The sequence below is a fragment of the Microcaecilia unicolor genome, chromosome 1, assembly GCF_901765095.1.
Source record: "Microcaecilia unicolor chromosome 1, aMicUni1.1, whole genome shotgun sequence".
Lineage (NCBI taxonomy): Eukaryota > Metazoa > Chordata > Amphibia > Gymnophiona > Siphonopidae > Microcaecilia > Microcaecilia unicolor.
In genome coordinates this window covers 479047852-479064196 of record NC_044031.1, presented here as the reverse complement: position 1 = coordinate 479064196, position 16345 = coordinate 479047852, and the positions used below count along the sequence as shown (strand labels likewise).

The following is a 16345-nucleotide window of genomic DNA, read 5'->3' as shown; positions in this document are numbered from 1 at the left end:
AATCTATTTACTTCTTAACACACAAACTGGACCCCAAGCAAATTAGGCAAGACTGCTAAATCTGATCAGTCTATCTGTTGGAGTTGCCAATTATCCACTGGTTCTTTGAAACATCTACTATTTGATTGTCCACTCTTATGCTGCCACTGCTCGGATGTTTGGAAATCTGCCAGATCTCTCCAATTACGGATTCTTTGTCCTATAAGTTACTTTTACTTGGATCTAATGGTCTTTCTCAAGTTCTAGATGATTACAATTCTAAACTACTAAGGATACTACTTAACACTGCAATTAAAATGATCCTGTGCAACTGGAAAGATTTTTCCAAACTAGATTATCACCAATAGTGGAAAGTGGTATGTCTAACACAGCGGTTCCCAAACCTTTTCCTTGAGGCACTCCAGCCAGTCAGGTCTTCAGGATACCCACAATGAATATTTATGAGAGAGATTTGCATGCAGTGAAGGTAGTGCATGCAAATTTCTCTCATTAATATTCATTGTGGGTATCCTGAAAACCTGACTGGCAGGGGTGCCTCAAGGAAAAGGTTTGGGAACCGCTGTGTTAGACATACCACATTCCACTATTGGTGATAATCTAGTTTGGAAAAATCTTTCCAGTTGCAGAGGATCATTTTAATTGCAGTGTTGAGTAGTATCCTTAGTAGTTTAGAATTGTAATCATCTAGAGCTTGAGAAAGACCATTAGAGCCAAGTAAAAGTAACTGCTAAATTCACGTAGCTGCAGAAAAAAAAAAAAACATGTCTCTAAGATCCTTTGATAATAAATGGGCTCCTCTACACTCATACTCTAATCTTTCTTATTAACATGTATTTATATATTTGTATGTTGCATTTTGCTATCCCAGTACTGTCTGTGTATAGACATTCACAGTACGTTTTTTTCTAACGAAAAAGGTGCCGGTATGCAAATGCCAGGCCACCCTTCAGGGGTGGGGTGATCACTGAGAGACTCACCCCACAATAGCCAGGCCCCCTGCAACCAGTCACAGAATCTATGGCAAGGCAGGATTGTCATGTAGAGCGCCTGAGCTCTTTCATTAAAACTTGGGAGACCATGGGTCAATTTTAGCAGGCAATGGAAAAGGTGCCGGTACTCAGTACCTCCAAGTACCCCATCAAAAAAAGCCCTGGATATTCAATATGCCACACAGTTAGCCTGGCCTGCCAAGTGTATTTATTTCTTAGTTTTCTACTATTGTTCTTGGTTTAGTTCTTAATCTGAATATATTGCTACATTATGTTTCCACTATATATAGGAACAGCGAACAGGGCCATTTACTCTGGTCCATGTGACCTTATGTTTTGTATGATGCAGCTTTTTTCCTCACTTTCATCATGTTCTCATGTTTCAATATTTTTAATACATACAAATTATTGAACAAAAAAAATAAAATAAAATAAAATGATAAAAGGAATGAGACAACTTCCCTATGAAAAAAGGCTAAAGCAGTTAAGACTCTTCAGCTTGGAGAAAAGACGGCTGAGAGGAGATACGATAGAGGTAATTGAGGTATATAAAATAATGAGTGGAGTAGAACGGGTAGGCTTGAATCTCTTGTTTATTCTTTCCAACAATACTAGGAGGCAGGTAATGAAGCTACAAAGTAGTACATTTAAAACAAATTGTAGAAAATATTTTTTCACTCAATGCGTGATTAAACTCTTGAATTCGTTGCCATAGAATGTGGTAAAAGCAGTTAGTGAGGTTTAAAAAAAGTTCAGATATCTTCCTAAAGAAAAGTCCATAAGCCATTATTAAGATGAACTCGGGGAAAATCCACTGCTTATTTCTAGGATAAGTAGCATAAAATGTATTGTACTGTTTTGAGATCTTGCCAGGTACTTGTGACCTGGATTGGACACTGTTGGAAACAGGATACTGGGCTTGATGGATCTTAAGTGTTGCCATTCTGAGACAGACCTATCTTCTTATCTTCTACTAAGATGCAGACAACAGTCCAGCAGCAACAGGGTTGCTCTCTAGTCTTTTGAACTGAGTATCACATCTATGATTCTCTCTCAGTTGGTGAGAGACTGTATGTGTGCTCGATGCAAAAGAGCTCCTAGTTCTCAGAGAATGAGTCCGTTCCCTTGAGGCTAGACTAGTGGAGGAGCTGAGAGAGACAGAGAGGTACACAGAGGAGGCCTACAGGGACTAAGTAGAAAAGTCCCACCTCCGGTCTGGTAGCCCCTTTGCTACAGTGGAGGAAGGAGATTTCCTAAAAGAACATCACCTGGTGAAGTAGGAATTAATGCTGTAGCCAGAACCTGCTCACCAGGTGATGCAATATCCTCTCACACTGAGGATGTGTCCTCAGGAGCTTCAGGCCAGCTGTTGTAGTTGGTGATTTGATCTTTAGGCATGTAGATGGCTGGGTGGTTGGTGGGTGGGTGTGAGGATCACCTGGTCACCTGCATGCCTGGTGCAAAAGTGGAAGACCTCATGCATCATCTAAATAAGATTTTAGACAGTGCTGGGGAGGAGCCTGCTGCCGTGGGTACTAATGACATAGGAAAATGTGAGGAGGAGGTTCTGGAAGCCAAATTTAGGCTCTTAGAAAGAAAGCTGAAATCGAGATCCTCCAGAGTAGTATTTTTGGGAAGTGCTCCCCATTCTACGCGCAGGACCAAAGAGGCAGACAGAGCTCTGCAGTCTCAGTGCTTGGTTGAGACGATGGTGTAAGGATGAGGGATTTAGATTTGATAGGAACTGGACAACATTCTGGGGAAGGGGAAGCTTATTCCGAAAGGATGGACTCCACCTTAACCAGGATGGAACCAGGCTGCTTTAAAAAGGAAAAAGAGCAGCTTTTAAACTAACATTGGTGGGGGGGAGGGGGGAGCTGACAGTCACCCAGGAGTGCATAGTTTGTTGTAAGTATCCTCGAAAGATACTACTGAAACAGGACTTTTAGGGAATCCCAATAGAGAAGTTTCAGTAATGGTGAAAGACAGCCAGGAGTGTTTAATGGGAGAATAGAGTAAAGGATGCAAATTATGCCCATCAACTTCAAAGCAGCTTGTAGATGCAAGGGAAAAAAAAACACAATTTGAAGTGCCTGTACACAAATACTAGAAGCCTACGAAATAAGATGGGAGGAGTTGGATTATATATATAGCACTAAACGAAGAGGTAGATCAGAGACCTGGTGGAAGGAAAAAAAGTAAATGGGATCAGGGTACAAATTATATTGCAATGATAAGAGTGGATCAAATTTTTTTTTTTTTTGGGGGGGGGGGGAGGGTTGTGCTGTGTATGTTGGAGGGAATTGAGTCAAACAAAATAAATATGCTACATGAAACAGATAACAGCATGGAATCCTTGTGGATAGAAATTCAATGTGTGAAGGGAAAGCGTATACTGGTAGGGCTGTACCACCATCCACCAGGACAGAACAAAGAGACAGATAAATGTTTACAAAAATTTGGAAAGCTGGCAAATTGGGTAACATTATAATAATGGGTGATTTCAATTACCCCAATTTTGACTAGATAAATGCTACATCAGGGATAGCTAGGGAGGTAAAATTCTTAGATGTAATAAATGACTGTTTCTTGGAGCAACTGTCCAAGAACGGACAAGAAGGGGAGCTATTATAGATCTAGTCCTTAGTGGAAAGCAGGGCATGGTAGAAGAGGTAAAGGTGCTGGATCCACTGGGAAATAGTGATCATAACATGATCAAGATTGAGCTAATATCTGGAGGGAAGTCATTAAAGAAATCTACTGTAGCAGCATTTGCTTCATTTCTTTGAAGGTATAAATAAGCATGTGGATAAAGGTAAGCCAGTTGATATAGTGTATCTATTTCAGAAAGCTTTTCACAAAGCTCCTCATGAAAAGCTCATGAGAAAATTAAAAAGCCATGGGATAAGAGGCAATGTCCTTCTGTGGATTAGGAATTGGTTATTAGACAGAAAACAGAAGCCATTTTTGTCAACGGAGGGTAAATAGTGGAGTGCCGCAAGAATCTTTACTGGGACATGAGCTATTTAACATATTTATAAATGATCTGGAAAACGAAATGAGTGAGGTGATTAAATCTGCAGATGACAACAAAACTATTCAAAGTTGTCAAAACACATGCGGATTGAGAAAAATTGCAGGAAGACCTTAGGAAGCTGGAAAACTGGGCATCCAAATGGCAGATGAAATTTAGTATGACAAATGCAAAGTGATGAACATTGGGAAGAATAATCTGAATCATAAGTTACCCGATGTTAGGGTCCACCTTAGGAGTCAGCACTCAAGAAAAAGATCTAGGTATGTTTTTAGACAATATGCTGAAATCTTCTGTCCCAGTGTGTGGTGGTGGCACAGATTGAGTCAAGATTACCTTTGTTTCCCTCCTTTCTGGGCAAGCACTGGCTTGGGCTTCTCCCCTGTGGGAGCAGAATGACCCGCCTATGTCCAACTTGGTTGCCTTCCTCACACGCTTTTGGCAGGTATTTGATGAGCAGGGCTGTCTTTCTTCGGTAGCTTCCAGTAGACCATTCAATTCCAGATCCTGGTTTCTGAACTGCAATGGAATTAAGAGTCCCAGGTGACAGTTTTTTGGCAGGGCCTGGTGGGCCACATCAAGGATAAAGCTGCGGGACAGAATCTCCCCACCAGTTCAGCCCTCTCAGTTTATTCATAAGTCTTTTGTGCGGGACCGTATCAAAGCCTTTGCTGAAATCCAAGTAGATTACATCTAATGTACCCAGTTCTTTGGCCACTCAGTCAAAGAAATCAAATTATATTCGTTTGGCAGGATTTTCTTTTAGTACAGCCATGTTGCTTTGAATTCTGCAACCCGCTGGATTCTAGAAAGTTAATTATCTTTTCCGTCAGAAGAGTACGTGCCTAAACACGTCAGTCTGAAGAACATAAGTGAAAAAGAAGTCTGGACGAATACAGTTGTTAACTACCTTTTATACTCATTTTCCAATTGGTTAAGCCAACTGGTTTACCTGCTCCTTTTTCTTTTGCTGCTGTTGGATTTTGCCTCTCGTTTATTTCATGGTGGAGGAGGTGACAGCGGGAGTAGTTAAGGCATTGGGGAGTAAGTTTGATAAGTTATATGAGAAAATGGAAGGAGTGTTGCAGGCAGTCTAACAATTTCAGCAGTGAATGGTGGAGGTAAAGGAATGAGTATCTGCTTTAGAAGACTCAGGAAGTCATGTGGACATGGAGCTAACCCTTCTACACACCGAGCTGGTGAGGCAGGTTGATAAGATAGAATACCCTGAAAACCATTACTGGTGCAACAATCTTAAGGCTCCTAGAAATTGCAGAGATTGTGAAAGAATATGAGCTGGTTTTTTTTTTTTTTTTGGAAACATGGCTGCCTATTAAAAATTTAGATGCAGTATTAGGCCTGATACAGATTGAGAAGGTCAGAAAATTGGACCTTGCTGGCTTTAGGACCCCAGACTGCAAGTGGTAATTATAAAGCTTCCGAATTACAAGTAAAAGACCTTATGCTTCAGGCAGCCTGCTACACCCGACAGTTGGAGTTTGAAGGTAAGAGTGTTAATTTTTCAAGATTTATGCTACTCAGTGCAAAGAATTTATAAAAAGTATGCAGTAGACTGAGGCAAAAAGTGAAATTTGTGCTATAATACCTTGCTATACTTAGGGTGGTCTACAACAGTGTTCCTCAAGTATCTAATTGCTCTTGAGAGGCCTATAACTTTGTAAATTGTCAAGTACTTTGGGGGGGGGGGGGGGGAGAGAGAAAAGTGGTGCATATGAATAATTGCAGGCCAGCTTCAGTTGGTCTGTATAGTGGGGACCCATTAGAGACACCTGCAGCTTACGTGGAATAACTTGTGTGTGTGGATGGTTAAGCTATGCAACAGATTTTAGGTATTTAGTGAATCTGAAGGTGTCCTGGATGGACCACACATTGCCTCATGGTCCACTATACAAAGGTATGTAATCTGAAAAACAGCATTAGCTGACACAACCTCTTCTCTATCGCCTATTATTTGTCACATATTCCCAAAGTTTATCTTCATAGATGAAGGCGATGCTCTCTCTGTGATTTAAGGGACACAGCAAAACAGAAAAGACACAGGGGTCCTGGTTACAACCTGCACCCAGGTACTGGAAGCAAATTGGATGAGGAATACAATTCTGGTGCACTGACACAGAAACAAACTTTTAGAACTTGACCTGAATCTCTCTTTCAATGTAAGTATGTCGTTTTGAAAATGGAATAAAAAGAAAATTACCAAGAACATAAGATGACCATTATCTGCAGAAATTTAGGAACGTATTGCTTCGTATTCATTTGGCAGAGTGGAAAGAACAAAACTAAGCAGACCGGCACACACATAACCGACATGTCTGAGCTTGGGCATGCAGTGCACAGGCTCAGAGCTTTACATTCAGTTTTGAGCTCTAGGACAACTGTTCCACCCTGGTGCTGTCAGATGTCGCCTGACTCAATCCAGCTTGTTAATGGAAAAGTCCACATTCCTGAAATGAGCTAAACATAATCAATCTGCCCTATTTGGTTAACTAAAATAACAATGCAACATCTTACTTGATGAGCTCATCTCTTCAACAGCACCAATAAATACTTCTTCAGTAAAAACTGGAGGATTATCATTTATATCCTGAATTCTAATTCGAAGTGCTATTGGAGATTCCACTGCCACTCCATTCTGATCCTCAGCATAACCGGTCAGCTGAAATATAGTAACACAACATACATATCAAAAAAATGTGTGTGGTATGTAAGAATAGCTATGCACGGACACCTTTATTTTAAAGCAAAAGCATTTAGAAACTAAAGTGGGGGAAAAAGCCCCAACCAAACCATAAGAATACTATAAGAAAATAAAACAATGATTTAACTTACAAAATATATTGCTTTAGTTTCTCTGTCTACTCTTCTTGTTATGTTCAGTGCTCCACTTGTTTTATTAATTACAAATAATCCATAGGGTGGATCTGTCACACCATCTCCAGTGATTCTGTAAGTAATTTGTTTTGACTTATCCAGCTCTGCATCAGATTGTATCTGACAAGAAAATATGTCAAGAAAATTAAAAACATACATGATTAAATCAGCAACAATTTTGTTTTATAATCAGGTTTTAGTCAAAATCACAGTAAACTGCATTTAATACTAGCCATGCCTCCCAACAAAGTACTGAAGGTAAGCTGAAATTGCGTGAGTGAAACCTAAAAACATACATATGCATGCTAGGTAACAGACATTGACACTGGCAAATGAAACATCAGTGAATAATTGATAGTGTGTGTATTATATACTTACAAGTAGCCGGTAAGAAGAAACTTTCTGATAATTACCATGCCATATGATCATAAATTTGTTGGGGGAGGGGGTGTTTGGTTTGAACTTTTATGTAAAAAAAAAACTAAAAAAAAAAAGTTACAGAATAGACCTATGACATGACAAATCGGCCAGTCTCAACATTTTGGACCTATAACTTTAGCCACTTTTTCCCCAGAGAGTCACAGAAAGTCACAGTCTGTTTTTCTAACTGCTTCTTGTCCTACACCCTGCTAACTCTTGCTGTAGCATTCTAACTTTGTGGACAGGTTCTGCCAATCCTAGGCAAAAAGAAAAAAAGCAGCCTTAGTCTCCCAACTGGTTATAAATTTGCAATTTACATTGATGAAACTGCTGTAATTAGTGGGAACATTTAGATTTACTAAAGGAAAATTATATTCCAGTGGAATCCGATTGTTGAATCAAATTGAATTTATCAGACCGTATCATTGCTGGCCCCACCCAGAGAACTTTTTTTTGATACAGCACCTTTCAGACTCACTATGAGGTAATCACTGCACAGCAGGAGGTGGGTTAGGCTCTGAATAGGGAGACAGACCACTTTGTTTGTAGCAATCCATGTGCTGGACCGGAACCAAAATATTGCTAAGTGATTTCTGATTATTTTACTCCAATTTAGCAACTTTCTGTCTACTGTTTTAGCTATCTGATATATCTATTCGCTTGAATTTATTGCTTAATTAAGCTATCCTGTTAATCTGTATTGTGGTGCACTTCTCTGTCTTATAACCATGCCCCCCCCCCCCCCAAAAAAGAAAAAAAAATATCTCTTCCTGCCTAGCTCTGATAGTAGAGAGGATAGGTTTTTCTAACTGCTTCTTGTCCAACACCCTGCTAAATCTTGCTGTAGCATTCTAACTTTGTATACAGGTTCTGACAATCCTAGGCAAAAAAAAGGGAAAAAAAAGCTGCGGCGGAGGCGTATTTTCAAACACTTAGGCTTACAAAGTTCCATAGTAGCCTATGGAACTTTGTAAGTCTAAGTGCTTTGAAAATGAGCCTCTTAGTCTCCCAACTGGTTATAAATTTGCATTTTACATTGATGAAACTGTTGTAATTAGTGGAAATATTTAGATTTACTAAAGAAAAATTATATTCTAGTGGAATCTGATTGTTGAATCAAATTGAATTTATCAGACTGTATCATTGCTGGCCCCACCCAGAGAACTTCTTCTTGATACAGCACATTTCAGACTCACCGGAGAGAAATACCGGATGAAACTGAAAGAAGCCAAGAGAGAGATACGTCTGGCAAAAGCGCAAGTGGAAGAACAAATGGCTAGAAATGTAAAGAGGGGCGACAAAAATTTCTTCAGGTATATTAGTGAAAGGAGGAACACTAAAAATGGAATTGTGAGACTGAAAGATGCTGCAAACCGCTATATGGATAATGATGAAGGAAAAGCAAATTTGCTAAACAAATACTTTTGTTCTGTTTTCACTGAAGAAAATACTGGAGAAAGACCACCACGATTGATTGGCAAAAGTATATATGACAATGGAGCGGATATAGCACCGTTCACGGAAGCGAGTATGTATGAGCAACTTGAAAATCTAAAGGTGGACAAAGCCATGGGACCGGACGGGATCCACCCCAGGATATTGAGGGAGCTCAGGGAGGTTCTGGTGGGTCCTCTTAAAGATTTAATAAATCCTTGGAGATGGGAGAGGTTCCGTGGGATTGGAGAAAAGCGGATGTGGTCCTTCTTCACAAAAGTGGTGATAGGGAAGAAGCTGGAAACTACAGGCCGGTAAGCCTCACTTCGGTTATTGGAAAAGTAATGGAAGTGATGCTGAAGGAAAGGATAGTGAATTTCCTGGAAGCCAATAAGTTGCAAGATCAGAGACAACATGGTTTTACCAAAGGTAAATCGTGCAAACGAATCTCATTGAATTCTTTGACTGGGTTGCCAGAGAACTGAATCAGGAACGTGCTATAGATGTAATCTACTTAGATTTCAGCAAAGCTTTTGACACGGTTCCCCACAGGAGGCTCTTGAATAAACTTGACAGGCTGAAGATAGGACCTGATGTGGTGAACTGGATTAGGAACTGGTTGACGGACAGACACCAGAGGGTGGTGGTAAATGGAATTCACTCGGATGAGGGAAAGGTGAGTAGTGGAGTGCCTCAGGGATAGGTGCTGGGGCTGATTCTGTTTAATATATTTATGAGTGACATTGCTGAAGGGTTAGAAGGTAAAGTTTGCCTTTTTGCGGATGACACCAAGATTTGTAACTGGACACCCGGGGGGGGGGGGGAGGAGTGGAAAACCTGAAAAAAGATCTGCAGAAGCTAGAAGAATGGTCTAATATTTGGCAATTAAAATTCAATGCGAAGAAATGCAAAGTGATGCACTTAGGGAGTAGAAATCCTTGGGAGACATATGTCTTAGGTGGGGAGAGGGATCTTGGGGTGATTGTTTCAGCGCCTTCAGATCCTCACTGTGTGACAAGGCGGTGGCCGTAGCCAGAAGGTTGCTAGGCTGTATAGACAGAGGTGTGACCAGCAGAAGAAAGGAGGTGTTGATGCCCCTATACAGGTCGTTGGTGAAGCCCCACCTGGAGTATTGTGTTCAGTTTTGGAGGCCGTATCTTGCTAAAGATGTAAAAAAAAAAGTTGAAGCGGTGCAAAGAAAAGCTACACAAATGGTATGGGATTTGCGTTACAAAACACTGGATACATATTTTAACATCTTTAGAACTTCAGGGTTTAAATGAACAGATTGAATGGACAGTGTTTTTCTGATGATGGTTATAAAATTGCTCGAACTAAACTATGCCAATGAAGTTTATCATGAAGAGTTAATACATGGCTATTTAAAGGGCTTGATTTCCAGTTCCGGTTAAGGGAAAAGGTCAGCGTTCTTTAGCTATTAGACGCCATGTTTAGTGTCAAGAGGAAGTAAAAAAAAATAAGTTTATTTTTCTCTTGTAGGTTTTTGAACAACAAATATTCTTTTCACTTACATTTATATACATGTTTTCAGATACGGAGCACTTAGTCCCCTTGAAGAAGCTTGTTTGAAAGAGTGAAACGGAGAGCCCCATTGAGTAGCAGCAGAGAGCTAAGTGTCCCTTTAATTATTTTGAGATTTGATGCATGGTACATATATAAAAAGACACAATTGAAAAATATAATAGAAAGATTTAAGAATAATTTCTTAGGACAGGGGTAGGCAACTCCGGTCCTCAAGAGCCGCAGGTCAGGTTTTCAGGATATCCACAATGAATATGCAGGAGATAAATCTGCAAGCACTGCCTCCATGGTATGCAAATCTATCTCAGGCATATTCATTGTGGATATCCTGAAAACCTGACCTGTGGCTCTCGAGGACCGGAGTTGCCTACCCGTCTTAGGTGATTTTTATGACCGATAATAAGAACGGAGTCCAACAAAAGCTGACATTGAAGATGTTATACTTGTTGTCAAGCTGGGACTTTTGAGGTATTTTCCTCCAAGTTAAGTAGATTAGTATCATCAATACAGAAGAGATCATTAAAAAAATTTTTTTCAGCTTGTTCAGGTGTTATATACATTGAGGTTTGCTGAAATTAAGTCCATATTGAGTTTTGAATGCACAGAGTAGCCTCCCAGTGGTGATGGTAGAGGCAAAACCAATACATTGCAAGAAAGCATGGGATAAGCACAAAGGATTCTTAGCAGTGAGGAAAAGAAAGCCAAGACAGATTAAGTGATGTCTGCAGCAGTGTTTCATGACCTTTTTAAGTCCAAATGCATACCTACATTTTCATAAGTAATGTGCAGTACACAAACCTCCATCCAACAGGCAGTGCGGAAATGGGAGAGGACTCAGATGGTCAAAAGAAATGCTATGGAAACAGTGGAAGCCCCACCAGAAGGACTCAAAAGGAGTTAGCTCAGGAATGGAAAGAGAGGGACACGCTGAGCAATATGGGCTGTACAAAGCAGGGCCTAGCTATCCATGCCCTATCTGTCAATTACCAGTCTGGGAATCATGATGTCTCTAGCAAGGAGAGGCAGGTGTGACTACATATTTGCTCAGAAAGAAGCTCCTGTACATTGAACAGCTACTGCTACTGTCTCTTGTTGCTGCTACAAAAATGCCAAGAGAACAGCCCTCATGTGCAAGTCTGGACCTGAGCATCAGGCAGCGTTGATTTTCAATGGCAACCTGGTTAGAAAACAATGGTCTAAAGCAATGCAGCAGAAAGTAAAATCGGTAGGTTAGCTGGTCTTCCAATCTTTATCTCCCATTATATATATTTTTTAAATAATTAAATCTTTACTAAAAAATTTTATATATTACCCTTACCAATAAAGTGCATTAAGATGGTTTACAAATAAAACATAACAAAATATTAACAAAGATATACTCATACATCCTGCCCAGAAGATCTCAACTGTCTTGCACTTGGCATAACTGCCCTCACCTCGCACCTTCACTATGCTTTAGCTTAAGCCATAGGGAAAAGATGCATCTTCACCAATCCTCAGAACTCGCTCAAGCCCTTTTCCATCCTAGCCTCTCTAGGAGGTTGTTCCACTATGTTGGTGCCACAAGTACAAATATCTATTTTGTAAACTGGAACTTTTCACCTCTTTCCATGTTGGCATTTGGAGCAGGAGATCAGAGTCTGATTTCATGGCCCTGGGTTAGGGTACATAGTTCTAACTTCATTGCTAATACTTGGATTTTCCATCTCTCACTGCTCTAAAAGTCATAATCGGCACCTTAAAATGCACCCTTCCTGACATCCAAAGCACAACATAATTGCTGTAGTTGCAGAGTTACTGTCTTCATATGAGGTTTCCCTATAAAAAAAGACACCTTACATAAATTCTTTACAAGGAAGCTTATGACAAAACAGATTGGGTTCTTTCAATTTCTTATAAAGCTGGATTCTTAGGGAGCGTTTTCCTCCCACAGTTACAATAACAACATATTATGCTCTAGGTTTCCAAATGCTGTCTGTATGTGCACTTACTACATTATAGATACCATTGTTCAAGACTCCTGGGGCTTGATAACTAGAGGCCCCAATATCTTGGAGTATAACCTTGGCACACCAATCACCCGAAGTCTCTATTATTTTTATGACGTTTCTTTTATTGAATAAATCACAGATAATTTACTCACAGATAGATGTTCTGAGGTGCTGCTCCAGGACACAGAGACTCCTTAATTTGAGAGCTGTTGGGGATGGAGATCTGAAGAGAAGTAGATATATTGCAGGGGGGAAGGATAGGTGAATAGGTAGAAATGGTCCAAAGCTAGGTGACTGGAATGTGCAATCTCTCATTAAAGAGGAGATATTTTCAAGGTAAAAAAAAAACAGGTTCTTTACAGGGAGTTTCAGCAGGACAGAGCTGTCTGGAATAAGATGCTACATGCTCCATGTCTCTGGCTGGATGTTGGAATGCCTCATGGCTGAAAGGACAAAGAGGTGTTGAGGCTTCACACAGGCTCAGGGAGGAGCAGATAGAGACCAATGGGGACAGAGCCTGCCATTGGGTAGCAAGGGGTGGTCCTAGAGGACGGCTCTCGATTGGAGGGAAAGGTCATACCTGGCTGACCTCCCAGGACAGAGACAGTGAGAATGACCAGGAAATGACAGCAGGAGGACAAAAGAGCCAAGCTTGGCAGAGAGAGAGAGGAGGTCTGGGCAGCCTCACAACCAGTGAAACAGTTCTTACACAGCCAAGCAAGTGTGGTTGCACTGCCTGTGAACTACCCACAGTGCATTGCTCATGTATCTTTGCAGTGAAAAACTGCAGCAATGATAGTCCTTAGAACTGAGAATAACAGTAAAAGCATTACACACATTTTAGGATCATGTTATAAACTAGTGCGAGGCTGTCAAGAGGACAGAACAACCATCCTAAAGAGCATGTATTAAAAATTAATATTTGATTACCTAGTAATGATTCACAATTTTATAATTAGATTAATTAGAATTTGAGAAGCAATATTGTTGCTTTAATATATGCATAATTAGATGGTAGATGTAAAGGCTCCGTATTTGTAAAGAATGGTAATGGTTATATTAACAAATATGGATATATTTATTTTCTTAGGTGAAGTTGAAAATGAAAATGCTAATGAAAATTAGGACTTAAACCAACCCTTACTGTCTGATGCTTCAATCCCTGGAGGCTATAGCACTTTTTCTTCATGGTTTACACTAAAACCTGAATCACAACATTGTGTAATATATTTATTTTTAACTTACTACAGCAATTGGATTCTTATTGTCCACCTCTTCCATGACATTTGTGGGTGGTATGATCCATTCTCGCTTTTGTCTTACAAAATTATGCAAATTGTGTGAAATATCATCATTACTCATAACCTTTAAAGAAACAGAAAAACAATTCAAACAATAAAAATCACTATTAATAAAATGTTTTTGCTTAGTATTTTAGCTTTTTCATTCATGAAATCTAGTGAAAATACTTGTTTTTTTTTATCCTATATTTGTCCTGCGTTCATAAGAACTTTTACACACAATTTTCAAATAGTCAATATAATTTTTCTATTGGTGCAGTTATTTCAGGAGAATGTACACCATTTATAGTCTAAGACCAAGACAGGCCAAACAGGGAAGGTTGAAAAGGGGGGGGGGGGGGGGGGGGGGGGGTTAAGAGAGAGAGAGACCCAACATTTACAGTCAGATTAAGCCCCAGGGGCACAATGCAGCCTGGTTCTTAGGATTTCTACAATGATTATGTATGAAATCTATTTGCATGCAATAGAAGCAGTGAATATAATCAGATCTCATACATATTCATTGTGAAAATCCTGAAAATCAGGCTTAGTTGTGGCCCTTGAGGACTGGATTTGAGGACCCCTGCCCTAGTTTAATTTACAGTATCTATTAACCCCTGGATTCTGTATACAGTGTCCAAAGTTGCACACCCAACTTTGGGTGTGCTTCCAAGATACATGCACAAATTAAACTGCATGAGTTGTGAATCAACAATTGGGTGCTAACAACCAATTATTGATGTTAACTGGCACTCATTAAAATTTGCACATGCTTTTGGATGCATGCTATTCTATAAGGTATGGCACCTAACTTCCATGGTATGCATTTCAAAAGACGGTGTGGCCATGGACATGTTGGGGATGTTCTGAAAAAAAGCTGCACACGCAATTCAAGGATACTGCTTAACTTGGTGCTGGCATTTACATCATGTTTTAGCAGGCATAAGTCTGACTCCCACAAATTAAGAAGCAGGATCTATGCTAAACACTATTCTATATAAGAGCTATTCTCATAATAGGGCATGCGCCTTAGTGCTAAATATTTTCAGCGCCTACATTTTGGTGTTGTTTACAAATTCCTTCCCAAATCATCTGGGAGGATACTAACACCATATTATACACTGTACCTAAGAAAACAAAAAATAAAAAATTACAGCAGCTAAAGGCGCTCACATTTCTGAACTTTTAAAAATATTATATTCTCCCATTGTGCATATTTGTACAAACACACCGTACATTCCAGAAATCACTTTTCCATCAAGTGTAGTGCAGACAGTCTAAGGTCCAAAGGACTGTCTGTATTTTGGACAATCAACAGACGAAGCAGACCAGCATATAGTAGAACTAAGAAGTTTATTAATAAAAAATGCTCTTCATAGCACCACTTCTATTCAATATGTTTTACTTCCTTTATGAAGTGTTCTAGTTGATTAAAACAAATAGATGACATACTTTTGATTTGGGATGAGGATGAGTTTCAATCTTTCCACAACTGGTTAAACACCAAAGATAAGAATTTGAAATTTGAATTAAATTTCAGTAGTAGTGAGGCTTCATTTTTGGATATTAAGGTACACGAATGGCACCTTTGCTTCCAATTTATGTTTCAACAATTTCATTGATGACAAGAAACTACCACAGTCCCAACCAATGACGTACAAACATATAGTAATCTGCTGCAGAAATACTGGACATAGCAACTAACAACCATAATGTTACCAAGTTTAACAGTGGTATTACTATCTATCCCCTCCATCCCAGCCAAGTAGCCCACCTATCCCCTGCCCTGAACCACAGCAAGCATCCTTCTGGAACAATCAATGCTGCAGTCTATTGAATAACAAGCTCCTGCCCGAAGGAGAGAGTAGCTGGAGATAAGAATTCCAAATGTCCAAAGATTTTTGAGCCAGTCTGGGAGAAGTGCAAACATTGCTGGCCTCCCAGGTGGCCAAAGCACGTACCTGAGCCCTCCATCCCCAAAAGGAAGGAGACTCTGACAAGATCCATGCCTGCAGGACACATTTAATAGCCACAACTCTCAGCTCTATAAACAAAGAAAACCTACCCCTGTCCTCAAAAACTCCAAGAACCACTCTGCCCAGCAGGCATGCCTGGCGAGTCAAAGAAAGTGAAAACTGTAAAGATGAGGTGAACAATTGACCCAGTGGACTAAAAACACTGCACTCTAGGGCAGCTCCAAAGGGAATGGTAAAAGGAGTTGTCCTCAAGTTGGCATTTAGGGCACAGAGCAGAAAGAAGCACTCCAGCAAGTGCCAATTGCTGTTGAGAGAGATTAGTCCTGTGCATGATTCTAAAATGTGTTTCTTGTAAATGGGCATCAGTGATAACCCTAGGGGCAATGGCAAGAGCTCCCTGAACATCCCAATCTAGCAATGGGGAACCTATATCTTGTTCCCATCTCTCATGCAGGGGCTAAAATCCTTCCATGGTTCCCACTCACAGAGTGCTTTATAGAGACCAGGTATATGATATGATACTGAGGTAAAAAAGAAGTGTAAGCGATTTCCCAACCATGCTCGCAAGGCTTCCCTATCCAAGCTACAGAGATAATGCTTTAATTGGCAGTATGTAAACGCGTCCCCCCATGCTCATGATTCTAAAACAATTAGGTTAGATACTTGTTTAAAGTCACCAGTCTGTGTAAAAACATGCTCCAATATAAATAACCTGCAGGCTTCCCACCCAAGAAAGGCCCTATTTTCCCTCCCAGACAAAAATACCGATTTCCTCGAATACAGAGTT

At 40.1% G+C, this 16345-nt stretch overlaps 1 protein-coding gene across 2 annotated transcripts in view; it reads right to left on the bottom strand.

Annotated features, from left to right (window-relative positions):
• Positions 1-16345, bottom strand: part of DSG2 (desmoglein 2) — a 106933-nt gene that overhangs the window by 49036 nt on the left and 41552 nt on the right. For both annotated transcript variants that reach the window (XM_030213788.1, XM_030213796.1), the window contains 3 exons: positions 13548-13667; positions 6874-7035; positions 6556-6700 (listed from right to left, as the gene is read on the bottom strand). In XM_030213788.1, coding sequence (XP_030069648.1) covers positions 6556-6700; positions 6874-7035; positions 13548-13667 — 427 coding nt within the window. The remainder of the gene's footprint in view (positions 1-6555; positions 6701-6873; positions 7036-13547; positions 13668-16345) is intronic.